General features: G+C 28.8%; 1 protein-coding gene across 3 annotated transcripts; it reads right to left on the bottom strand.

The window, feature by feature from the left end:
* Positions 1–411: 411 nt before the first annotated feature.
* Positions 412–18,169, bottom strand: LOC129960961 (flavin-containing monooxygenase 5-like). 3 transcript variants are annotated; one of them, XM_056074739.1, is made up of 4 exons: positions 17,984–18,169; positions 6,802–6,992; positions 4,194–4,672; positions 412–1,687 (listed from the first exon to the last, which is right to left on the bottom strand). In XM_056074739.1, the coding sequence occupies exons 2-4, from the start codon at positions 6,974–6,976 to the stop codon at positions 695–697; spliced, it is 1,647 nt and encodes a 548-aa protein (XP_055930714.1). In that variant the 5' UTR covers positions 6,977–6,992; positions 17,984–18,169; the 3' UTR covers positions 412–694. The 3 variants fall into 3 exon arrangements, with proteins under 3 accessions (XP_055930714.1, XP_055930713.1, XP_055930712.1); XM_056074738.1 differs by lacking the exon at positions 17,984–18,169 and adding an exon at positions 9,816–9,955 and having other exon boundaries at positions 6,802–6,978; XM_056074737.1 differs by having other exon boundaries at positions 413–1,687; positions 6,802–6,978; positions 17,984–18,168.
* Between the last annotated feature and the right edge of the window lie 9,651 nt (positions 18,170–27,820).

The following is a 27,820-nucleotide window of genomic DNA, read 5'->3' as shown; positions in this document are numbered from 1 at the left end:
TGAAGCATATTTTAAACATTCATTAAAATCTTAAAATAAAACATTATTATATTTTGCAAATGGGGAAAATATATTTATCAAATTCTTTTGAATAATGTGTAGATGATGGTTAAAAAATGGTGATGATTTAGTCTTAAAATATCTAAATACAAATTGCATGGGAAATATTACACTTGCTATTTATTAAAAGGCTAAAACCTTTCGCTAGTTTTTTTCTTCATTGTTCAAATATCTAAAATGAAATGAAACAGTTTAAAGTAAGAAAAATTTATTTATTACATTTTAACATTCATGAAAAAAACTGATTGAATAACAAAATATATTTATCAAAATAATTTCAAAATAAGTAATATCAGTGTAGTTTAGTATTTGAATACAATTCTTTCTCTTGATATTATACTTCAAAAAATGTTATAAATAATCGATTAATAATTTTTACTACAGCTTATCTATCAGCATGAAAATAATTGATCATCAACAATAAAATTTATTAAATTATACTACTTCAAAATGGTTTTTCGACGTTGTTAGAAATAGTTTTGTTGTGACACAAATGTAAGGAAAGAAAAAAAAATTTGTATAATGCTTCAGTTGAAGTTCAGTGCAAATGCTATCTATTTTTACAGTTTTCTTTTGCATTTTATAGCTTTGTACTTGCAAAGAAATTTGGCAGAATCGAAATCCATCAATTACTTTACAAATTTTCGACTTCAGCGAGAACGAAGATCCAGAACCAAAATACAATAAGAGCAATGAAAATTTTTACTGGAAATCCTTGAAATTTCCTCTTGGTTTTCCTATAACCTTGCCTTCTAAGGGGATATTCCATTCTCTCTTTGTATGTCAAAATAGCTTCTCGTGCTCCATCCCATTTATGAGGTCCTTGCAAACGATATTGGTATGGCAAAGAAGGACCCAACCATAAAGCCCAAAACAGCTTTGGGTCTGTGAAAAACATCTTAAATAAATTTGGCTTTGCACCGAACTGTGATGTAATGTCATCCATGTATTCAATATAATCAACTCTTGTTGTCAATCGGTCAGATCTCTTATATCGCTTAAGGTTAGCTTCATATTTTTTCTGGACTTCGGCAAGCATATCCTTCGAACTGGGAAGTTTGCATTTACCGCTAATAAGGAGAGATGCCCATCTGCATTGAGATTCACCCAATGGAAAGCCTGGTCCTAATGGTAATAAGAATCCAAGAATGGCAAGAGTTGCATGCGGCAACTGAGTTGGATACATACATTTATATAAGTTTAAGCAATCTCCATCTTTCGTTATTATCCCATCTTCAAGGAAAGGGAATTTCCATTCATAGCCTGTGGCCATAATAACAGTGTCGACCTCTATTGCTTTTGTTTCGCCTTCAAATATAACTCCTGATTCAGTGAAAGTCTTAATATCGTTCTTCACAATTACATGACCTGATATTATCCTTGATGGTAATATGTCAGTCAAAACAGGATCTTGAGCCCAGAGATGACTGGGTGGTTTCAAACTGTATAAAGCATGATTAAATTTCAATCGCTCCAGATTTCTCTGAAACATCCAGCTGGTCCAAGAAAGGGGTAGCGTACGATACATGAAGTCAGACCACCTTCTGAGGTAGCACATATCAAAAGGAAGGCCATAAGGACCTAGGCGAGGAAAGATCCATGCTCCATTGCGACTGCTCAGATACACCTAAAATAGAAAGCATGTGATTAAATAAACAAAACTGCTTATTTCATATAGCGTCCCCCATTTTGTATGATCTCCTAATTTCATGCATTTTCCAAAAGAATACAAAAATATATAAAATGGTTGCATACCTCTGAGAGTAAAAACATGATTAAACTATCTTAACGGATTTAAAATTTAACTGAATAATATAATTTAATTGAAACAAAAGAGGTGTAAATTTTCTTTCAAATCGATGGATTTACGTATGTTAAAGAAGTCATCGGTATTTTTATTACTTACTTACGGCTGTATATAATAGTTAGCTTTACATACCTTTGGAGTAACAAGAAGAGTAGATAACTACCTAATGATGAAGCATGATTGTCCTAGAAAACCCGACTGAAGTACATTCTTGGAGGCAAACTGCAATTTCCATTGCATGAGGTTTCTTCAAACTTCCTTCGTCTAATATTAGTTTGGAAACTTCGTAAAGGTATCTTAGACAACAAGGTTACATCAGCTGGCTATGAAGAATTATCTTTTCGATAATGAAGCATCCAGAATTATCTTTAACCCTAGAAAATTTTCTTAGTTGTAGATTCGGCGCTAAAAAGCATGCCTTACTTCAATATGCTTCGGTTTCTTCATTCAAACATTATTTGGATGCCAGTTTCATGTTAGTTTACGCGTAAGCCACAGACGTTGTTTCATACATGATTCATTCTCTCTTTACAAATGTGTGTCAGCTGAATAAAGTAGTATAAAATTAAACCTATGAGATAAACTAAGCGTTTGTTGTAGATTTTATTGCTGAAATAAAAGTTTGCAGACGTTCTTACTCCTTGGCTATTTATTTAAGTAAATTTATCTTCTCTTGTATTATGTTTTCTTCCTGCAAGGGATACTTGTATGATTTCATCATTTTGAGCAATAATTCATATGGGGATGATTAAGAAATTTCCCTATTGTAAGACATTCAATCCCAAACTTTCTGTAATACTTCCTTTTTCTTCAGAAACTCTGATAAACAATTTTTTAGCAAATATAAATCGAGCTGTTACCGAAATTATTCCCTAAGAATTAAAAAGAAAACTTTTGACTTACCTCAATAAGCAGGCTTTAAATTTTGTTGTTAATTTTAAAGTTTATTATTTACTATGGTTACTAATTCCTATGAAAAGTTTAAATATCTCAAAGTGGATAAACACATGATAAATAAAAATTCTTAGTTCCTAACAATTCATTTTCCAGAAATGCTTTTAAAAATGCCTTTGAGATATATCTGTTTCAATTAAAGTTGAATAATACGCATTGTTTAACATATGCTTTTCTAATTATAAATATACCTTTTTTATTACCAGAAATTCGTTTTCGTTAAGGATTTAGCTGCAACGGCGAAAAATAAACATGTTGAGTTTCAAAGCTGTGAAAGAAGATTCAAAATTTAAAGGGTTTAGTGAAGGAAACGATTTCACGAATTATTAATTAATGATTGCACTTCTCTTTGGTTACTCGGATTTTTTTTTAAAAAAAAATCATCATTTGTCTCGGGCTTCAATGTCATAATAATGAATAAAATAAAAATAGTTAAGATTTCTTACATTATAAAGATATTTGGTGTTTTAAAAAGATGCGTCTCTGTATTGCAATTAGAATCTACTTCTATTCTCACTTTTCTACCACATATAAATATTGACTGCAAAGATATAGTAGAATAGAAAATCTTTCAAATGTTTAAAAGATAATGAAATGTTTTAACAGACTTATATGTTAACTTCGACCGTTGGTGATGAGTGATAAAATTTACCTTTTTTTATTGTAAAATGCATAAACATATATTGCCTACAGCATGATTGCAATGGCATCCCTGCATATACCTCTTCCAATGCATTTTCTATGATCCAAGAAAGCCTTTAAATTCTGCATTGTACGGCGTTTTGAGTGACAAGTGCGGTGGTCTTCAGCACTTTCAAGATATGTGAATTGATTTCATGCATAGTTTTAAATGACTTTCTAAAATGTAGGCTAGATTACTGATGTATAATTTCTTTACTGAAATAATTACATATAACTTTGTTGTCTAAGAATTCGCCTGAGTAAAATTTGTTGTAAATAATTTGTGCTGTTTTTCTATGCTCAGCAATAACTTTTATCCCGGCGTATTCATTTCTTACCTTTACCAACTCTACTTTTCAGACCAATAATTTGTCATAGGCGTTATTAGAGAAAACATGTTACCATTAGAGATAAAGTAAGTGCACTCATTCTCTAATGCGTGCATTTCTTTTAAACCCAAATAAATTGTACAGATAAAATATAATATATTAATAAAAAATAATAAAAAAGGATTATTAATAAAAATTAATAAATATTTATTATTATTAATTAATTAATTATTAATAAAAATTAATAAAATTAATTAATTAATAAAAAATATTATAATATATATAATAATTTAATTAAAATTATTTAAAAAAATTTAGACTAGATTCATAAAATTATTAAAATTAATAAAAAATATTCATACCTGCTCAGCAAAATTGCTTGTTTCTGTAGCAGCGTCTACTCCAGAGCAGCCAACTCCAACTACAACAACTCGTTCATTTTTAAAACTTTCGAATGTTCTCAATTGTTTTGAATGAAGAATCCGCCCTTTGAATTTATCTTGCCCTGGAAAATTCGGTATGTTGGGGTATCCAAATTGGCCAGTGCAAATAAATGCGCCATCATAAGTATCTGTCATCACTTTATTCGTCAGTAAATTTTTCACGGTTACTGTCCACTTCCCAGATGTTTCGTAATCCTCAGCTTTCCTGACGCTGATTACCTCATGATTGAAGTGCATATACCGTAGAATATCAAATTGGTTAACGTATCCGCAAACCATTTCGTAGACTTTTTTATGAGAAAGATAATTGGGGATTTCTTTTGGTGGTGGGAAATCGCTAATGGCCGACATCTCTTTGCTGTTGTTAGCAACAGTAGCTGAAGTGACAGCGGCTAATCCTGAAATCGTCAAAGAAAAGAATTATTATATGAAGATCAAGAATAAATTATTTACGCAGAATATGCTTATTGTGTGCTAACCACATACTAAATTGAAATCGAATTTTACTGCAGGACGTTCAGTTTGAATGGAGACCTTTAGCAGAATATTTTATGCAAACATCAGCTAAAACAATTAGAAAAACATTCATGATACAACACATTTTTTTTATTTTATAATTTTTAGGTACAGATGGAAAATGTGAGGCTTCAATTATTTTAAGTGTGTAGACTGGCTATGCATTTAATTATTTTTCAAAGTATCCCTGCAAAAGGTGTTGGAATTACTATGTTCTAGAAATCTTAAATGTAACTATTTTCTTAATATCAATCTAACTCCAAATGTTTTTCGTAACTTCTTCTAGGCATTTGTTTTTTAATGTGAAAATTAATACTTTTATTTCTATTTGCAGTGTTATGCTGATTCATGTAGAGAAGTTTTGAATTGTATCATAATATTTTGATAATATGAAGGGGGGTGGATAGTCCTGATCCTCTAACTTGGGATCTTCCCAATTCTTGATGCAGTGGTGTTACAGTTAAGTCAGCCATCTGACTCTCCGACCCGCCACGAAGGCACACGGATTTAAACCATAAAACTGAATGACCGGACCGCCGCAACAGCAACACTGCCGGGAACTGTGGTTGAGTCCTAAGAGCCATCACCGGCCACGGTACAACCCTCCCCGAAGGAAGTGCGTTCCGTCATCGATGGGAGGAGCCAGATTCCCCACCTATTTGTGTACCCTCCAGGATGGCGAGATCCAACCACCATGCCGAAAGCATATCATCCTCATTTCGAGGTGCCCCCCTCGGGGGTTTGATGTTAAAGTTAAAATTGAAGTCCAACAAGGGGTACCTGAAATATGGAGATAAGAAGTTGTCGGATAAGGAAGCGGGTTCTCGCTTTCCTGGAGGATGCAATACTGCTGGTGAGGTTATGTTAATCACATCTTTGATACTGGACATACCTCTTATGGGAGGGGTTGACGCATGGTTCGGTGAAGGGTGTTTTTAAACGGCTCATGTAACAATGTTACTATTTGCGATGACCCGATTATTCAAATATATTGGTCATTTCGTGTCCAGGAAGAGTGATATCTTTGTGAATTCTACAATACACAAATTTATTTTGAAAGGGAAAAAAAGATGAATAGCTCAATTTCCTGCCATGAGGTACATGATACCTTGTTTGAACACTATTATTTATTAAAGAGATGCATGCATTCTTTGCCAGAAATTTCGATTGTACCAACCTCCATTGCTTATATCCCCTTCCTTCATTCATCCGCTGATCAACAATAACTGAAAGAATATAGTAAGTGTTACAGAAAAAAGAAAAGAATGTTCACACGTTTGTTTACTTGACTGTGAAATTTATTTGAAAATAAAATGCACTGAAAACAAACGAGAAACATAGTTGATATGGATTTTTCTGTTTATCTGGCTTAGGAAACAAAAATTTAGTAGCTTAATTTTTTGCCTAATAAAAAGGGTTTAATATTCTGCTGGATTTATTGCTTCACGAGTGCGAATGATCTAAGTGAATTATGTTGGTTCTGTTTTTGGTGTGAATCTTGGTCATGACACAACAAAAATTAAGTTTTAATAAATCAATAATAATTTTTTCACATCTTATCAGAGTTAGTGAGATAGCAAAGATAATATTGCAGAGTAATTTAATAAACAATAAATGAAACAATAACTGATAATTTGTACCTGAATGTTAAAAAACTAATCAATCCTAAATTCTTATCTATTTCATTCATTTTGATAATAATGTCCAGGAATTTTCTGCATTTTAATTTTTTTTTCATGACTGAACACTTTCTAGTTCACGTGTGAGCTAAATAAAACATCATCTTTCGTAATTTTTTTTAACCTACAATCACTTTTAACCGGATCCCGTTTTTTGTTTCCTTAATAAGATTGTAGACTTTCACCTGTTTATACATGACTCGACATTGATCAAACAATGCACTTTTTTGGTAGAGTTAGATATAAAATTTCAGAGAGGTATCCAACGAATGTAGAATTGCTTACAAAAGCGTAACTAATCATAAAAAGTATTTATCGCTGATTTCACTTACCAACCACGTCATCTTCATGATATCTCCATGTTCCGCCAAAAAATCCAGTCTTTTCGAAGCATACCGGCTCTACGTCTTCTTCTTTGAGACATTTTATACTGCATATGCCACAAACGCCACCGCCAATGACAGCTACTCGCTTTTTGCTCTGCACACCATCCATAATGTCTTTCATGTCTTGAAAAGATCAACTTAAAATTAATAAGTATATATTCAATCTAACTAGCACTTGTTTTAAAATTAAAGTTGGAAAGATAATAACTATAAAATTAATCAATATAAAATTCATGCTCAACTTGTTTTCGGTTATGGATTATTATGGATTATCTGTTATGGATTATCGTGAAGGATCAAATACAGTTAACTGTTTTTCCTTTCCACATTGTTAAATTTCATAACAGTGAAAAACATAAAGAAATTAATCTTATAACTTAAAACGACCAATTCTTGTATATATATAAATTTATTTCGTTTATCTCAAAAACGACTATAACGATTTGGATCAATGTTTATATATACATAAGTTTTTCTTTTTAAGTTTACCTGTATAGGTGTCTTTACTGAAAAAACGAGGTTTTATATTTTAAAAAATTTATAAGTAGCTATTAGAATAAGTGTATTCAACTTCGGTTTCGAAGTGTGGGTCGTGCAGTATAGTGTTTAGAACAGCATGGATGACACGTGTGTTGCTTGTAATCGATTCGAGTCCCGCTTTTCGCTTTATTTTTTTTACTTATGTATTTATATTTGATATTTTTGCTTTTTAAGTTTATCTATATAGGTATCTTTCGTGAAGAAACGCGATTTTACACACACACGAAAAAAATTTTGTTTTATATCTCATTAATAGAACATTTTTCTGTTTGCTCTCGTGCTGACAATGTCATATAGCGTCATTTCGGACCTGATTCCACGGGGTAAAATTGAGAGTAAGTTCAAAAATATAAATAATGATAAATAAAATGTAAAATGGATACTTTCCTATAGCAGATCATTTCGAATAACTTGTTAAACTAAGTGAATTCGTGATTTTTTATAATTTAAATTAACAATTTATATGTCGGTAAGATTAAAAACTATTCATATGTAATCATTAATAATCAATATATTTAATTAAAAACAGTCTTTAAAGATGAATTTTTATTAATATAATAAGAAGAAGCGCTACTTTTATATTAATCATTTTTTAATTTTTAATTTATGTTTCGTTATTATAAATATTATCTTGGAATCTATTCCCACAACCCCCCTGCATTTCAAGCCTAGGGCCCCTACTAATATCGAAATTAAATTAAATTAATCGATTAAAAATAAATGAGTTCTAAAAGTATTAAATTAGTGTAGTGTCATCGAAAATATACAAATCTAAAAACTTTTTATCCTATCAAGAAAAGAGTGAAACTTCGGTTGCAAAAGTTCCATATTTACAAACATGAAACAAATCAAGTTAAGGAAAAGTGTTTAAAATAATTTAAACTGATACGACAGATATTTCAAATTTTCTTATTGTTAGTTTAAGCGTTTAAGAGGTATTTCCCACAATATAAGTTACAAGCAGAGAGAACATTATTATTTTGTATACATTAATTTAACTACATTAAAACTAAGAAGGTTTTTTGAAAAGGAGATGAGATTCTCGTTTATTTATTTGAAAAAGGGAAATGAATCTAAATAAATTTAAATAAAAACAGTTTTTAAACATCCAATAAATGCTTAGCTTGTGAATTAATGAAATATTACTTAAAGCTAAATTGCAATACTATTTCATTAAGCAATTTTTTTATGATTTCTGTATCTTCCTTTTAGTATTAAATAACTGCGAATTTGTGAGTTAATCGAGAAACAATATCCTGTAAATAAAATTTATTTAAAAAAATTATTTAACTATCCAAGTTAGTGATAAATAACAATTCTCTGCTTATAATTTTTAAAAATTTTTTTATTTTTACAATTCGAATAAACTTTAATAAGCAGTATATGAATTTTTCCATTAATCATTGCTGATTGAAAGAGGCTTTTTAATAAATTTAATTTATTTAATTTTGAAAGATCATAAATGTAACTGTGCATTTTGCATAAGAAGGTAAATTTAATTTTGATCATCATAGTTTGAATTTCAAATGAAGATAATCCAAATTAACTAAAAGAAAACTGTATTGTTAACATAATCAATTTTAGATTTTTTAAAAGTCCTAAATATAAGACAAATTCTGTTACAGCCATGTTATTGACAGATTTTAAGGTAATTACATAGAATTTAAAATACGAGACAAATCTAAGAAAATAATTTAAAATTTCTTAAAACCAGTTTGAGTGCAACTATAAGGCATTATTACTGAACAAATGTTTACAGAATCACAAAATGAGAGAATGTTTAACCAAACAGAGGAATTTTAAATTTTAGCATACAAATAATATTTATGAGCAATAATATTTACTACAATTCTTAATACAAAGCGATTTCAGTTGGTACATTGTTTTGCAATGAAGAATTGTTAATTTATTTATTCCGTTTAATAGCACAAGAACCATATGCGGCCATGCTGCACCAAACGCAGATTCTTAATGATAGAAGAGCTACATATACTAAGTTTCAGTTACTTTGATCTATTTTTAGGTATTTTATATTTTGGCTATGGAACTTCAAAATTCTTTAACGATTAAGTAAGTACATTAAGTGTAGAATTTGGGACTTACATTGTTCTGAATTTACGAGGTTGTAAAATAAATAAAAAATTAAAGTAAAAAAAAACTGATGAAAATTCTGAGAAATCTATCGAACATAAGAGTTGTATACCTTGTAGAGAATTCCTAAATTTAAAATAATTTGTAAATCATTTAAATTTGTAAATAATTTAAAAAATATAATACTTTTGAAATTATATATGAAGAAATTATCTCTGAATAATTATATTAACTCGGTAACTGCGTTATATAACTGGGTAATATGAGTTGTATTTGATTCTCGGCATTTTCAACAACACGGCTTAGTAAAGCATATATGACTTACATACCTCTTGGTTTCTTTCAAGTTAAAGCATCTTGATTCCAAATGAAAATAATTGAGTGTTACAGTGCAGCAGACAATGTATTAAGGAAATCGCTCATTTAAAATCAATATTTCGTTAAGCAATTAGCAGCAATAAGACTCATTTAAAATCAATATTTCGTTAAGCAATTAGTAGCAATAAGTATTCCTAGTATTTGTCTTACGTCCCGTTGTGTAATTACTGATAGAGAAGTCTACCAGGAAAGTGTTTATAAATTAGCAAAAAGAACCTAGAGTTATTCCGACGAATTTGAACTTGAAGAACACGAAATAAAAGTCTTTTTGCAAGCTCAAGAGATTCTTTTATATAGGTTCGTGTTCACTCGTTTAAGTATTCCTTATTCCACAAACTATTTCAATAATAAAATGTAAGATTTATGAAACCTTGATTTGCGGTTCAGAAAACCCAGCTGGGTTTCATTTATATTTTATTTTTGGCATGGGATGCTATTATACCATAAATGATTCTTAGATATATTATTCGCAGCGTGTATTTACGAAATTAAAATATATAAAAAATGAATAAGAAAATAAATGCAAAAGAAATCATTACTCCTTGCGACATCCATGGATGAAATACATTCAGGAATCTGTCATTAAGTATATTTTTTCTTGGTTAAAACTTATTACAAATGCGATGTCACGCAACGCTTTACAATCGACAGCATAAGAAGAGGAAAATACAAAAACATACAATTATCATAAACCAAAAGCTAGAGAAAATACTTGACTTTTGACTTGATGAGGTGACTTTTTTGGGGATTTAATGTTGATATTCACAGGCGGAAAACAAGTGTTTTAAAATTACGCAAATGGCTAAATATAGTGTTGTCGTTGTCATTATCTACATTGTCTAAATTAAGAGAAAATAAGAGAAAAATAAAAGAAATGTCCTAGTTTGCTTTCTTGTATATTAAGAGGGATTTCTTAGGCAAACAAGGGTTTATTACTATATACAAAATGAATCATTTGTTAAAGAATGCCTTTTACAATTTAAGAAATATGTATTTAACTTTTTTTTTTAACTTTACCTTAAAGGGAGCTTTAAAAAGATCTGCCTCTTACATTGTAATGAACTCCGAAATTTAAGAAGTCTTAATTTAAAGCAAAATCAAAAAGATGATGTAAGTAGGTCGAGTCGAATGTCTTCACTTTGATATGGTGTGTGGGGGATGGGGGGGGGAGGCACACGCGCAATAGTCGTCCTCGTAATTTAACCATAGTTTAAAACTGTGAAATCCATTCTAAAGTTGCACGCACATATCTTTGATTATAATCAATTATATAATTATATCTTTGATTATAATTAAATAAATCAAAAGATTTACATCACATAATTTAAAAGGAATTCGAAAAACAAGAAATGTGTTTTGTGTTTACATTAACCTTACATTTTGTTTAACGATATTTACCTTAATGATATGATTAACGACATTAACTTGATGGTTATCATTTAACAATATTACCGTATGCTGATTTTCAATAATTTTTATGCCTCTAGAGTTGATCCACCTAAAGAAAACTACCAAAAATCTACATTGTAGAGAAGACAATCAACGAAAACGATGAGAGTTATCTCTGTAAACTAAGAATAGGTAAATTAAATCATTGATTTTGTTAAAGTTTAGACGAAATCAGAAGCAGTAGTAAATAATTTTAAAAAAATCCTTGCGAATTCCAAATATTGAATTTAAATATAGAATGAATTAAAAAAGGAAGTTGTCTCTTCTTATACTTTCCGAAAAATATTAATTAATCCTACATTCTTCAAAGATAAAGAACAGTTTTTCGATAGTCTCACCTTTTTTCTCTTATTACTTATTTTTATCACAATTTTTTATAGGATACCTACTTTTTCAAGGATAACTGCTTTTTTTTTCTGTCTTGGTTGCAACATTCTCCTCGAAGTGAATTGCGAGGTGAGTGTGATTGTTTTTGTTTCCGAAGATATTTTAAATTGTACTTAATGAGGTGATGCTCAGCTTTTAACAACACAAAACTAATCTTAAACATCAACATTGTAAAAGGAAATCTTACATAAATCAAGTAAATCTAAGGTGACCCGACTTCCTGAATTTCGATTGTTGTTCCTGAATAGCAATTTTGTTCCGTATTTCTTCTTCCAAATTTACATTATATGTCCTTGATTATCTCATGTTTTTATAATCAAATCGTTCTGATCAAAGATATCAATTAGATTTTAATTTTAAAATATGTTAGTTAAAATAGTTAAACATATATAAGAATAAAATAAATCTCCTTTCCAAATTTTTCAATTCATATAAGAAAACCAGACGTCTAGATTTAGACAAGAAAATCTTATTATTCGATTCCATTTCTCCTAGAAAAACAATCATGAGCTGAAAAAAATGTTCTATATTTGAATTGTCCAATTTCATACGTATCAATAAATAGCTAACATCAAAAGAAGGATGACTTAATTTTGATTTTGATTTTCAGTAAATAATTTATGTTAAAAAATATTAACTGGATTTCAAGTTCTTTTTCCCATTTTTCGCCATGCGCTAAATATAATTAAATAATCCAAATTATCCAGTTACAAAACCTCAGTTAACCCCACCTAGGTATCTGGCTTAAAACTGAACGACTGTTATCATAATAATGGCTGTCACCGGCTACCGCACAACCCCTTCCATGGGAAATGCATCCATGATGGGAATGGTGATAACTCGACCTCACATCTTTAAGCCTTCATCCGGGAAGCGAGAACCAACCATCATACCGGAAACTGATATGGGGATGAAACTGCATATTTTATGCAGAGTCAGATTCAGGTAGAGTCTCAACCACAGTGTTGAGACTCTACCTGAATTTCATTTCATTCAGTCGTTTCTCCGCTAATAAGATTCAAAGATGTGAGATCGTAATGTGAAATAATCCACTCGTTATTAATCTGACTCCATTTTATTATCTATCTATATGTCCACATTTACTTTCGCATCAATCATTTTTGTGCTGTATTCTTCGATTTTCATATACTCATCTTCATACTTTTCGGTATCCGAATTTTCCAGAAGAAAACTACATATTTCATTATCTAATTTGGCCAAATCCGAATAAATTCGTTCCAAATTGCCGAAAAGTGATTTAATTTCTTTTTCCTTAGGTTCATCGACATTTAATCTTTCAATTAAAACATTATACGTTTTCGTAAAGTTAGATCTAATAGGTATTCGCTTCTTAACGGACATCTCCATTTTTATTTCACTACTTAATTCTTATTGCAAATAAAAACAGACGTACCGTATTTTTAGCAATCACGTCCGGGTTCACCACAATGCAATGTAAGGTTTACATTAACCTTACATTTTGTTTAACGATATTTACCTTAATGATATGATTAACGACATTAACTTGATGGTTATCATTTAACAATATTACCGTATGCTGATTTTCAATAATTTTTATGCCTCTAGAGTTGATCCACCTAAAGAAAACTACCAAAAATCTACATTGTAAAGAAGACAATCAACGAAAACGATGCGAGTTATCTCTGTAAACTAAGAATAGGTAAATTAAATCATTGATTTTGTTAAAGTTTAGACGAAATCAGAAGCAGAAGTAAATAATTTTAAAAAAATCCTTGCGAATTCCAAATATTGAATTTAAATATAGAATGAATTGAAAAATTAAGTTGTCTCTTCTTATACTTTCCGAAAAATATTAATTAATCCTACATTCTTCAAAGATAAAGAACAGTCTTTCGATAGTCTCACCTTTTTTTCTCTTATTACTTATTTTTATCACAATTTTTTATAGGATACCTACTTTTTCAAGGATAACTGCTTTTTTTTTTCTGTCTTGGTTGCAACATTCTCCTCGAAGTGAATTTCGAGGTGAGTGTGATTGTTTTTGTTTCCGAAGATATTTTAAATTGTACTTAATGAGGTGATGCTTAGATTTTAACAACACAAAACTAATCTTAAACATCAACATTGTAAAAGGAAATCTTACATAAATCAAGTAAATCTAAGGTGACCCGACTTCCTGAATTTCGATTGTTGTTCCTGAATAGCAATTTTGTTCCGTATTTCTTCTTCCAAATTTACATTATATGTCCTTGATTATCTCATGTTTTTATAATCAAATCGTTCTGATCAAGGATATGAATTAGATTTTAATTTTAAAATATGTTAGTTAAAATAGTTAAATATATATAAGAATAAAATAAATCTCCTTTCCAAATTTTTCAATTCATATAAGAAAACCAGACGTCTCGATTTAGACAAGAAAATCTTATTATTTGATTCCATTTCTCCTAGAAAAACAACCATGAGCTGAAAAAAATGTTCTATATTTGAATTGTCCAATTTCATACGTATCAATAAATAGCTAACATCAAAAGAAGGATGACTTAATTTTGATTTTGATTTTCAGTAAATAATTTATGTTAAAAAATATTAACTGGATTTCAAGTCCTTTTTCACATTTTTCGCCATGCGCTAAATATAATTAAATGATCCAAATTATCCAGTTACAAAACCTCAGTTAGCACCACCTAGGTATCTGGCTTAAAACTGAACGACTAACATCATGATAATGGCTGTCACCGGTTACCGCACAACCCCTTCCATGGGAAATGCATCCATGATGGGAATGGTGATAACTCGACCTCACATCTTTAAGCCTTCATCCGAGAAGCGAGAACCAACCATCATACCGGAAACTGATATGGGGATGAAACTGCATATTTTCAATGCCACCCTCCAGTAGGAGCGAATTACCCTAAATCTGATATTTTTTTACTTTAGATTGAATGTCTTTCAAACATCCCGATTTTTTTTCCCTTACTTGCAAGCAGTTATAGATCATATCAGAAAAGCTAACAAAGTAGATTTTGACTTTCTAAAAGTTAATTTCTGTATAATGCTTCTTTTTAACTTTTCATTGTTTTGGAATAGGATTTCTTCAATATGATAAATGATCGCGAATCATCTTGAAGGGAAAAAAACCCTAGTAAAGGAAAGAAAGAAAAAAAAAATTAAGATTCATTAATTCTTTCTAAATTTTAAAATTATATGATTTATTATTTCATTTACTTTATTTATTTATTTTATTTCTTGATTTTGTCTGTAGCTCCTTCCACCGTTCCCTAGCTAGACTCAAGGGTTTAAGTTCAGAAAATGCGGTTGAATTTGTAAAATACTAAAATAGTATTTGTACAGTCTCTTGACACTGCTGAATATTTCTGCTATACTATCTGCTGAATATTTTATAATTGGAATGTTCCGCTGACTAATGCATTTAAAATTTTCCTGAAAAATATCATCAACGCAGAAATAATAAATCGACTGGAAAAATTCTAAAATAATGTAATTATAGCTTATTAAGATTTTCCCAAATAGCTTAACTTTTTGAAACAAAATTTTACCAATCGATGCATTTAATACACCGATTAATTTTTAAAATGAAGGACTATAAAAAAATAAATCGAATATCATCATTATAAGCATTAAGATTCGAATAATTGATTTTAATCTAGTAGAAATTATAGCATAAGCTGACAGAAATTAATTGTATATTATTTTATTAAATACTTCAATGAAATTATGGCTTTCTTTTCCATCAATGTAAACCAGGAAATTCATTTTAAAATACATATCGTTGCTGTTGTATCAAAATGTCTAATGTCAAATCTTACATGCAGCAAAGCATAACGAAAATTTTTTGTAACGTCTGGAATAATCAACGACAATTTGTGATAATATAAAACAATCACATGTCACATATAAAAAATTGAGAGCAAATGTTGTTAACTTGTACAAGTGTTTTGTATCAATAAAATATTTTGGTACATTTGACATGTGACATTTTGACATGACAGTGGCGATATATATCTTTTTTTAATCAGAAAATTTAATGGTGAGATATGCAAATAACGTTTCATAATCGGCGTTTAAATTATTTATAGCTGGAGTAAATCAACCAAATGAGAATTTTATTCTTGATGTTTAAACGGTTCATTAACTTCATAGAAACTGCAAAATCTTCTTTTGAAATCGTGTATTTTCTTGATATTATTTATAGATCCTAATCTGCTGTCATGGTTTTGCACTAATTCTCTTGATAAGCCAGAAAAGTGTAATACAAATCAATTTACTGAATAATTACATAAGAATTTAGAGCATAATAATTTTTTATTTGGCAATTTTATTTTTCATTTTTTAAAATTATTTTGTTAGGAAATATTCCCTCAACAACTATACTATTCTTTTGATTTAAAAAAAAAATGTGGGTTTTTTTCATAATTATTTCATGAATATTATTTACTTTATCTATAAAAGATTAAAACATTTCTAACCATTAATTAATGCTATTGTTTTTACGATAAAAAGACAAAATAATAGAAACATCTCATAATAGTACATACTGATTTGAAATTTATGTATATGAATTTAACTGACCAGAAATCGGAACACTTTTAAAGAAAACACAGTTTTGTTATCCTGATAGATATGAAATTCTTTAGATTGCTAACTTTCTGTTTTTAAAAGTAAAAATTAATAAATTTATCAGTTTACTATAATGAAAAATGTGGCACAAAATCCGTTACTCTGTTTGGAAAAACTTCTAATAATAATTATAGTCCACAGTATTCGCCATTTAATTTCCCAATTTTTAGTTGATTGAGATCAGATAACATAAACTATTAAGTTAAAAAATGTGGGTAAAGATATTCTTTAAAAACATATGGAGAAATTTGTATAGCACTGAAGTTCTCTTTATGTTTTTTTTTCAAAGAATTCTTTAAAATATGTTTTAAAAAACTTGGTCATTTCAGATTTTCCAATTTTTTATTTCAATCTGATCTTTCAACTTTTTCAGAGGAAATGATGGTAATATTTAACGACATTCTATAATGAAATATACTGTGAAAAAAATTTTACAAATGAGTTAGTGTTTTAAATTAATCACTAACTAAATCACTAATAAAATAAAATTATCACTAATAATTACTAATAAAATTAATTAATCACTAATAAAATCAAAAACATAAAAATTAACATTATAAATTTCAATAAAATCAATGACATGCTGTTTGAAATGAAAATATTTGAAAAGAGATTCTTAAAGAACCTCTTAACCTTAACAATTTCTCTTGTGAATCTTTTTTTCAAACAATTCCTTCCTTAATAACGTGTTATTGGTTCATCAATTATAGCGTGAGTTCGCATCTAAAGCTCACGTTATTAGAATTTAGCATTTGAAAATCCATACCATCTGAACTGCCTTTCATATATTATCATTAGTTTATTCGGGTATATTATTTGGTTCAGAAGAATTCCAACTGATATTCTCTTAAATAAAGGTTCATGTTTTCTCTATTTTTAAGGAGATTTTTTTTTAAAAAATATTCATTGTTTTTACATAATGAGTTTTATTACAATTATTATCTGAATTTTGGGTAAAATTAAAATTATTTAACAAAGCAATAAATTAATATGTAGATAGTCATTTTTAAATTCGATATGGCAATAGAGTGGTCAAATGCATTGATTTTGAAAGGATGTTTTTTTTTTTTTAAGGGAGGGATCCACACTAATAATCTCTTTCATCTTTTCTTATTTCGGCGTCAATTTTATTTTTTTTCCATGAGATTCATGAAGAAATGGGTATCATTAAAAACGAGTTCAAGCTATAATTTTCGGTAATATAATTTTAAAAAACAAAAATCGAAGAAAAATATACATTTTTCAGTCACAGCTCATTATAATAAATATTGGCCTAATGCATAAAACTGCTATATTTATTGCCTTACTATTATACCATCTATACTAGCTTTCGTTTCAGGAATAAAGAAATTCTTTTATCATTTAACTTTACATTAAAATCAATGACAAGTATTTTAATCTGACAATTAATTGAATTAAATGAGGATTTACTTATCAACAGCGAAATGCATCTCAGTTGTAAAACCTTATATTTTGAACAACGATTTTAAATTAACCAAATGCATTCAGTGACTTTAAATAAGAATAAAAAGTTTCCAATCAAGGAGACAGTACCTTTTGTTATTAATTTTTTAACAGACAAGAAAAAGCCAACTTGAAACGAAAACCCGCTGAGAACCTCTTTAGCGGATAAGTATAAGAAAGGTAACTCAACTCTTACCTAGAGTACTTCAAATTAGTTGGTCCACTGCGGAAGGCAGCAAACAGTCCAGTTCATCCTTGCTCTTGAAACAGGAAGAAAGTTATCAGAAAGCTACTTAAACTCCTTCCATTAGGTTTCTTTCTTTTTTATTGTTATTTGACCGCTCAACAGGTTGGTACAGCGACATCTCGTGTTGTTTACTTGAAGCAGTCCGTGACTTGAGGGAATAAAATTTGATCCACTTCGGGTTTTCAACACTCTCCACTATTTGTCTCTGTCTTTTCTAATTAGAAAAAACTAGGTTAGATAACATAAAAGTTCTTTTTGCTAGTAGATCTTTGTTTTCCAAATTAATGATGCATATTGCATGCCATTAGAATAGCGAAAATCATTTCTTTTTTTAAAAAAGTTTCTATGAAATTGAAAATAAATTTGCAATTAAATGCTGAAGTAATATTTTATTTTGCAATCTTATTAATGCAAAATTAATTCAAATTTTATTAATGCAAAATTAATGCAAATCTTATTAATGCAATCTTATTAATTCTTATTTATTATTCTTAAGAGAGTAACAGTTCATGCTGTTAGTAGATCTTGGTCGTCATAATTAATGATGCATATTGCATGCCATTAGAATAGCGAAAATATTTTCTTTTTTTTAAAGTTTCTATGAAATTAGAGATAAATTCGCAGTTAAATGCTGAAGTTATATTCTAATTTTCAATCTTATTAGTACAATGGTCTTAAGAGGGGTGAAGATAGGAGAAATACATGCCTCAGGTACCAATCCCAATGGGAGCTGCTAAAGCAATGTTTTTACTTACGTTTAGTTTCTACTCACCATGAGATATAAAAAGACGTGTAAATATTATACTTCAGACCCTATATAGAGTTTCTACGCCACTGCGTTAATTATTAATAGAGGAAAATAATTTTATCGCTCAAAATGTTAAAAATATGAATCCTTTTTCCCGCACTTTCTATAGAATTCAAATGAAAACGGTTGTAGAAAATGCAAGTTCATATAAATCTTCAAATACAATGTAATCTTAGCAATTTTAGAGCTGCCGTTTTTTTGCTAAGAATTAAATATATGAATTCATTCTGCTTCTTCTGATTTATTTCCTTGGAACAATTTTTTGATTTTTTAAATGAAAGCTAAAAATAAAACTTTTTGTTACTCCAAAGTTTGTTCCATTGGTACAGTTATTTAATTTTAAAGATAAATGCTCAAATTAAAACTTTTTGCTCATTGAAAGCACCGAAAGAATCTTTATTTCAACTAAAAAGTCTAGAATTCTTTTAAATCGTCATACTACTGCTTACACACAGGAGTCACGAATTTTCAGTATTTAAATAATATTCAGTAGATTTTAATAAAATAACTAATATGCAATAGTTTTCAGTAACTTAAACGATTTCTCTTTAATTCTGAGTAACATATATGCAATAGTTTTCTGTAGAATAGAATATATGCAACATTAGTTCGGACTAGGCTTTTCTAAGACTAACAGTCGGATTTTCGCTGATTAAGGGTGAAATAAAACTCTATTTGTTTTTTAATCTTAGCCTTCTGCTAGTAATTAGACAGTATTTCCCCTGCGCAGATCCACTGTTCCACTGTTCGGGAGAATCTATAGGATTTTATCCTTTTAATTTCAAATAAAGAATCGTTAAGGAACTAATACTCTAATATGAATAATTCCTTTTTTGGGGAAACGGATGTAATCATTCAAGTGATATAGGATGATATCAGAGTGGTCCTACATTTTTAGTAGACAAATCCGACGATTTCATGGATAAAATTCACTGAAAAAAGTATCGATGTTTGCTCAAAGATTTATACAAATTAATAGAATTCCACCGATTCAGTATAATAAGACTAAATAATGGGACAACAATTATTAAGTAGGAGAGTATAAAAAACTATCAAACTTAGAAATATGGATACTGTATTTCGAGCAAGAAAAACGTTCCTTTTTAAAATATAAAATGATTTAAGAATTTAATTTTTAAAAAATCATGTTTTGTTTTCTACCCGCCTTACTCTACATTGTATAAATGTTAGCTTAAATATCATTCTTCCAAGTTTCATTTCAAGATAAAGATTTATTCAAGAAACGCATTTATGAATATGAATATGAATAACGAATCTTGGATAAAAACACATAAGTTGGCGGAAATAATAAATAATAATTGAAAAGAGACTAGAAATTCTATTAAAATTTTTATAACTAATTTTAGAAATGACTAATAATACTAAAATATTATAATGATATTCACTGAAGTGGAACGATGTATTATTGCATTCAAAAGAATCCCATAAAAAAATATAAAAATCATGTATTATGTCTGAAATGTTTTATTGATGAACTGAAAAGTGAGTACATGGGTAGTAAACATGCACATGCACATGCACGCACATCATGAATTATACTTTATATTGCGAAATATTTTTTTTTATACTAGAGCTTTAAACACTAAATAAATACTCGATTCAAATAGGAAGTCTATAATTTGAAATTGATATTAAAAGGCGACTTTTTTATTTTCTGTGATGTGAAGATTTCATGTTTATTGTAGTATGCGACGGTTTTTTGTGAGATAGTTAATAATTCAATTAGAATTACTTCTAATTAATACCGATTTTTTTTTTCGTGTGCCAGTGACATTGGGAATTATTCTATAAAATCATGAAGCTTTTTAAAAATTCGAATAAATAGCTGTTATTTAGTAAATTGCTTGATTTAATATTTCGTAATTAAACTATTATGATAACTTCAATATTAAAACACATGATAACAGTTTAAATACCGATTTTTATCGCCAATCAAACTTTAACTACATCACTTACACTCGATTTCTTGTAGATCATCGATTAAAATGTATTTTTCAGTTTTGAATTAATAAAGTTTTACAGTGAGATTTTAGTTAAGCTGTGGTTAAGTGTGTGGAAAATAAGTGAAATCCAGAGATTTTTTCTGTTTTCGTATGATATATATATTCATTTCAATTTTCTGGAATTAGCAATAATATATGATAATATATAATACAAACATGTTGTCATCAATGTGATTAAATAAAGTAAGCGGTGTTAGTGAATTATCAGTTATTTAAGTTAAGAATCAATTAAATATATTACTAATAAATATACTTATTAATTGTTTAATGATAGGTTTTTCTTTCTAAATGACAGAAATGATCGAGAAATTAATAAAATAAATGATATCGGTGAATTACCAGCTATTTAAGCCTTAATTAAACAAAATAGTATTAATAAATATATTTATTAATTGTTTAATGATATTTTCTCTTACTAAATGATAGAAACAGAGGCGTTATTTTAAATGGAAACTAATGCATTCAAAATATACGATTTTAATAAAATGTGAAAAAAAAGGAAAAACATTTGATATATATTTGATAATTTATAATTAAAGCTTTTTGTATTTGATAATTATTTATTTGATAATGTGTATTTTTGTATGGCTGTATTTGATAATTTATAATTAATGCTTCTTGATAATATTTATTCTTATTTCGAGATTTCTAAGAGCTCAGATAACAAGCTTCTAGGGGTCACATGATGATGCCAAATGATGCATAATTAATTACACCTGATAATTCTCAAGGCTAGAGAAGAAAAAGAAAACTTACATAACATACTCCTTCAGCTTTCTGCATTAACCATTATTTTTTTGGAATGCACTGCACCTACTCATCGGAAACTAATCTTTTCCAACATTCCTAAACAGTTTTAGAAATTCGATACTCACTAGAAATCTATATTTATGAGCGTGCTTGCCGTTATAAATATAGTACATATTCCTTATTTTGAGAATACTGAAGACCAAATACTTATCCATCAAATTTGAATATAAATTTTCATTTAAGACCATTTAAGCACTTTTTATACACTTTATTGCATGAATATTCAGAGCAGATATTACACGGTACTCTCAGTTTGCAAATAAAAGTTATTCATATTCAGGTGTTTTAGTTCCAATGATCTGTATATTATATTGTATAAAAATCTAATCCCACATGATCTAGCATTTCTAGTCAAGTTCATGAAATGACTCTTGATAGAGGAGACGTTTTATCAAAGAACTTTGGACCATCTAAATATCACTTTAATCTAATGTTTAAGGGTAAGTTTCCTACTTGGGGAACTTTAAGGGGAGGCTAGCTCACGTTTGCGCTTTGGTTCGTGATAAAAAACCAAGACAGAATTATCCCCACCCTGCTTAGGCTTTTGTGAAAATATTGAGGGAAAAAAATTTGGGGATTGCCTTTGCGATAGCACGGTGAAGGGGCAGGAACTAATGTTGAATTCTAATGGCTATCATCGGACAAGGTAAAAACCTTCTTGTTGTAGTTATGTCCCCTCTTGGAAGTGGAGGTGACTTGACTCCACATCTTTAATATTCTAACCTGGGAAGCAAGAATCAACCGCTCTACAAGAATTTTTTCATCCCCATATTTGAGTTGCCCCGGTGGGGGGTTCGTAATAAACCAAGAATGTTACCCTGAAATCAGAACTCTCTTAATAGTCATTGATAAAACACACATCATTCTACAAATTTTTGAATAATAGCGGTATTTTTTAAATATTGTCTACAAATTTTTGAGTTAGAGGTTAGAACTCCTAATCTTCCTACGCAGATTCATGTTCTTCGTTGATGCCTACATTCATTAAGCCTAATTCATGAAGTTTCAGACATGGGTATAGATTTTGATCAACTGTCAGTTCTGGGGGGGGGGGGTATCTTGAATGTAAACAATGTCAAGAACTTTCTGAAAAATCTTTATCTTCATTGGAATTCTAGATTACAATTCCTTTATCTCACATCCGTCTTAAATTCTTGGTCACTGGTAAATGATAAATTTTTATTTTTCGGTTTTTGGCGAAATTTGTTTGCACTCTTTCTTTGATTGTGGTTCTTACGAAAGAACTTTCCCCAGAGACCGGTCTATCTCCAGAATTCCTAACATTTGTGGGCAAATTTTTTTCTTCATCAGTTGCAAGAAAATCTTAAATTTTGTTTTGTAAATTCTTCTTCTTTTTTTTTTCCCCTTGAGAAGCAAGAGTACATTTTTTGGCGCTTTTGTGCTTACATCAATCAAATCTATTTTTTTAAAAGTATTTTTGTACTAACAGGCTAGTACGAACAATTTGATGATAATTCTTATTATTTCAATAAACTTATTTGTTAGAAATGCAAACAAATAAGATCGTTAGTCTTCGCATTCAGTGTCATCAATAAAATTCTGGAATTCATCTGTCAATCGTAATTAATTACATGGAAAAAAATAAGAACACAGCACTTTAAAGCACACAAAAAATACAAAATTTGGTGAATTCATTTTGAAATCCAGTAAAAACTTTTAATAAAAGTCTTAGGTTTAGTTCATTCATTCTTACCATAAGATATTTGTTAAATACGCATTTTAACTATTTGTAATATGTAGTCACTTTTATTTTTATATGTGACAAAAATATGAATTTGAGCACAAAATATATTGCCCTCTGATAAATCTACTAATGTGTTTCAATGTTTGTCTTCAAGCAAATACAACCAGTTATGCATTATTTTTTATCCATTTGTCACTTATAAATGTTTCATTAAGAATTTCATAAAGAAATCGCATTGTTTTGCATTAGTATGAAGAATTGAACACATTAAGGCTTAAGAATCAAAATACTCAAGTATAAAAATAAATTTTCAGTTTTCAGTAAAACCAAAAATATATTTGACATTATATTTTTTGTATTTTCGTTTACTTCATTTAGCACTGAGCAACACTGCTATTGGCAAAACAGAGAGAAACCAAATAACTTGTGTTTCCTTAAATTGCAGCTAATCACATTGCTTCTGATCACTATGTAGTCTCAATTTTAAGCGCTTTTTTTTTCTAGAAACTTATTTATTTATTTATTTATTTTGCGCTTGAAACATTGAGACTACAAGGATTATGCAAATTACAAAATCGCAAAAACATGTATTCTAATTGTATTTGAATTTTGTAATACATTGATTTACATTAGTATGAAGAAGGTTTAAAATTCAAAGCAGCTAGGTATAGAAAAAAAAAATTGAGTTTTTAGTAGAACTAAAAATATATTTGACCTTATATTTTTTGTAGTTTTGTTTACTTCACTTAGCACTGAGTAACGCGACTATCTGCTAACTATTGGCAAAATAACTCGTATGTCCTTAAATTGCAGCTAATCACATTGCTTCTGATCACTATGTAGTCTCAATTTTAAGCGCTTTTTTTTTCTAGAAACTTATTTATTTATTTATTTATTTTGCGCTTGAAACATTGAGACTACAAGGATTATGCAAATTACAAAATCGCAAAAACATGTATTCTAATTGTATTTGAATTTTGTAATACATTGATTTACATTAGTATGAAGAAGGTTTAAAATTCAAAGCAGCTAGGTATAGAAAAAATAAATTGAGTTTTTAGTAGAACTAAAAATATATTTGACCTTATATTTTTTGTAGTTTTGTTTACTTCATTTAGCACTGAGTAACGCGACTATCTGCTAGCTATTGGCAAAATAACTCGTATGTCCTTAAATTGCAGCTAATCACATTGCTTCTGATCACTATGTAGTCTCAATTTTAAGCGCTTTTTTTTTCTAGAAACTTATTTATTTATTTATTTATTTTGCGCTTGAAACATTGAGACTACAAGGATTATGCAAATTACAAAATCGCAAAAACATGTATTCTAATTGTATTTGAATTTTGTAATACATTGATTTACATTAGTATGAAGAAGGTTTAAAATTCAAAGCAGCTAGGTATAGAAAAAAAAAATTGAGTTTTTAGTAGAACTAAAAATATATTTGACCTTATATTTTTTGTAGTTTTGTTTACTTCATTTAGCACTGAGTAACGCGACTATCTGCTAGCTATTGGCAAAATAACTCGTATGTCCTTAAATTGCAGCTAATCACATTGCTTCTGATCACTATGTAGTCTCAATTTTAAGCGCTTTTTTTTTCTAGAAACTTATTTATTTATTTATTTATTTTGCGCTTGAAACATTGAGACTACAAGGATTATGCAAATTACAAAATCGCAAAAACATGTATTCTAATTGTATTTGAATTTTGTAATACATTGATTTACATTAGTATGAAGAAGGTTTAAAATTCAAAGCAGCTAGGTATAGAAAAAAAAAATTGAGTTTTTAGTAGAACTAAAAATATATTTGACCTTATATTTTTTGTAGTTTTGTTTACTTCATTTAGCACTGAGTAACGCGACTATCTGCTAGCTATTGGCAAAATAACTCGTATGTCCTTAAATTGCAGCTAATCACATTGCTTCTGATCACTATGTAGTCTCAATTTTAAGCGCTTTTTTTTTCTAGAAACTTATTTATTTATTTATTTATTTTGCGCTTGAAACATTGAGACTACAAGGATTATGCAAATTACAAAATCGCAAAAACATGTATTCTAATTGTATTTGAATTTTGTAATACATTGATTTACATTAGTATGAAGAAGGTTTAAAATTCAAAGCAGCTAGGTATAGAAAAAATAAATTGAGTTTTTAGTAGAACTAAAAATATATTTGACCTTATATTTTTTGTAGTTTTGTTTACTTCATTTAGCACTGAGTAACGCGACTATCTGCTAGCTATTGGCAAAATAACTCGTATGTCCTTAAATTGCAGCTAATCACATTGCTTCTGATCACTATGTAGTCTCAATTTTAAGCGCTTTTTTTTTCTAGAAACTTATTTATTTATTTATTTATTTTGCGCTTGAAACATTGAGACTACAAGGATTATGCAAATTACAAAATCGCAAAAACATGTATTCTAATTGTATTTGAATTTTGTAATACATTGATTTACATTAGTATGAAGAAGGTTTAAAATTCAAAGCAGCTAGGTATAGAAAAAAAAAATTGAGTTTTTAGTAGAACTAAAAATATATTTGACCTTATATTTTTTGTAGTTTTGTTTACTTCATTTAGCACTGAGTAACGCGACTATCTGCTAGCTATTGGCAAAATAACTCGTATGTCCTTAAATTGCAGCTAATCACATTGCTTCTGATCACTATGTAGTCTCAATTTTAAGCGCTTTTTTTTTCTAGAAACTTATTTATTTATTTATTTATTTTGCGCTTGAAACATTGAGACTACAAGGATTATGCAAATTACAAAATCGCAAAAACATGTATTCTAATTGTATTTGAATTTTGTAATACATTGTTTTACATTAGTATGAAGAAGGTTTAAAATTCAAAGCAGCTAGGTATAGAAAAAATAAATTGAGTTTTTAGTAGAACTAAAAATATATTTGACCTTATATTTTTTGTAGTTTTGTTTACTTCATTTAGCACTGAGTAACGCGACTATCTGCTAGCTATTGGCAAAATAACTCGTATGTCCTTAAATTGCAGCTAATCACATTGCTTCTGATCACTATGTAGTCTCAATTTTAAGCGCTTTTTTTTTCTAGAAACTTATTTATTTATTTATTTATTTTGCGCTTGAAACATTGAGACTACAAGGATTATGCAAATTACAAAATCGCAAAAACATGTATTCTAATTGTATTTGAATTTTGTAATACATTGATTTACATTAGTATGAAGAAGGTTTAAAATTCAAAGCAGCTAGGTATAGAAAAAAAAATTGAGTTTTTAGTAGAACTAAAAATATATTTGACCTTATATTTTTTGTAGTTTTGTTTACTTCATTTAGCACTGAGTAACGCGACTATCTGCTAGCTATTGGCAAAATAACTCGTATGTCCTTAAATTGCAGCTAATCACATTGCTTCTGATCACTATGTAGTCTCAATTTTAAGCGCTTTTTTTTTCTAGAAACTTATTTATTTATTTATTTATTTTGCGCTTGAAACATTGAGACTACAAGGATTATGCAAATTACAAAATCGCAAAAACATGTATTCTAATTGTATTTGAATTTTGTAATACATTGATTTACATTAGTATGAAGAAGGTTTAAAATTCAAAGCAGCTAGGTATAGAAAAAATAAATTGAGTTTTTAGTAGAACTAAAAATATATTTGACCTTATATTTTTTGTAGTTTTGTTTACTTCATTTAGCACTGAGTAACGCGACTATCTGCTAGCTATTGGCAAAATAACTCGTATGTCCTTAAATTGCAGCTAATCACATTGCTTCTGATCACTATGTAGTCTCAATTTTAAGCGCTTTTTTTTTCTAGAAACTTATTTATTTATTTATTTATTTTGCGCTTGAAACATTGAGACTACAAGGATTATGCAAATTACAAAATCGCAAAAACATGTATTCTAATTGTATTTGAATTTTGTAATACATTGATTTACATTAGTATGAAGAAGGTTTAAAATTCAAAGCAGCTAGGTATAGAAAAAAAAAAATTGAGTTTTTAGTAGAACTAAAAATATATTTGACCTTATATTTTTTGTAGTTTTGTTTACTTCATTTAGCACTGAGTAACGCGACTATCTGCTAGCTATTGGCAAAATAACTCGTATGTCCTTAAATTGCAGCTAATCACATTGCTTCTGATCACTATGTAGTCTCAATTTTAAGCGCTTTTTTTTTCTAGAAACTTATTTATTTATTTATTTATTTTGCGCTTGAAACATTGAGACTACAAGGATTATGCAAATTACAAAATCGCAAAAACATGTATTCTAATTGTATTTGAATTTTGTAATACATTGATTTACATTAGTATGAAGAAGGTTTAAAATTCAAAGCAGCTAGGTATAGAAAAAATAAATTGAGTTTTTAGTAGAACTAAAAATATATTTGACCTTATATTTTTTGTAGTTTTGTTTACTTCATTTAGCACTGAGTA

Source organism: Argiope bruennichi, chromosome X2 (assembly GCF_947563725.1).
Source record: "Argiope bruennichi chromosome X2, qqArgBrue1.1, whole genome shotgun sequence".
Classification (NCBI taxonomy): Eukaryota; Metazoa; Arthropoda; class Arachnida; order Araneae; family Araneidae; genus Argiope; species Argiope bruennichi.
The sequence above is the reverse complement of the archived record's forward strand: the minus strand, read 5'-3'. Positions and strand labels throughout refer to the sequence as shown.

Coding starts and splice junctions, on each gene's coding strand:
- LOC129960961 (XM_056074739.1), bottom strand. CDS start 6,976: ATGAAAGACATTATGGATGGTGTGCAGAGCAAAAAGCGAGTAGCTGTC. Junction 4,673..6,801: donor TCATGAAGATGACGTGGTTG/GTAAGTGAAATC, acceptor TGACGATTTCAG/GATTAGCCGCTGTCACTTCA. Junction 1,688..4,193: donor CAAGCAATTTTGCTGAGCAG/GTATGAATATTT, acceptor TTTCTATTTTAG/GTGTATCTGAGCAGTCGCAA.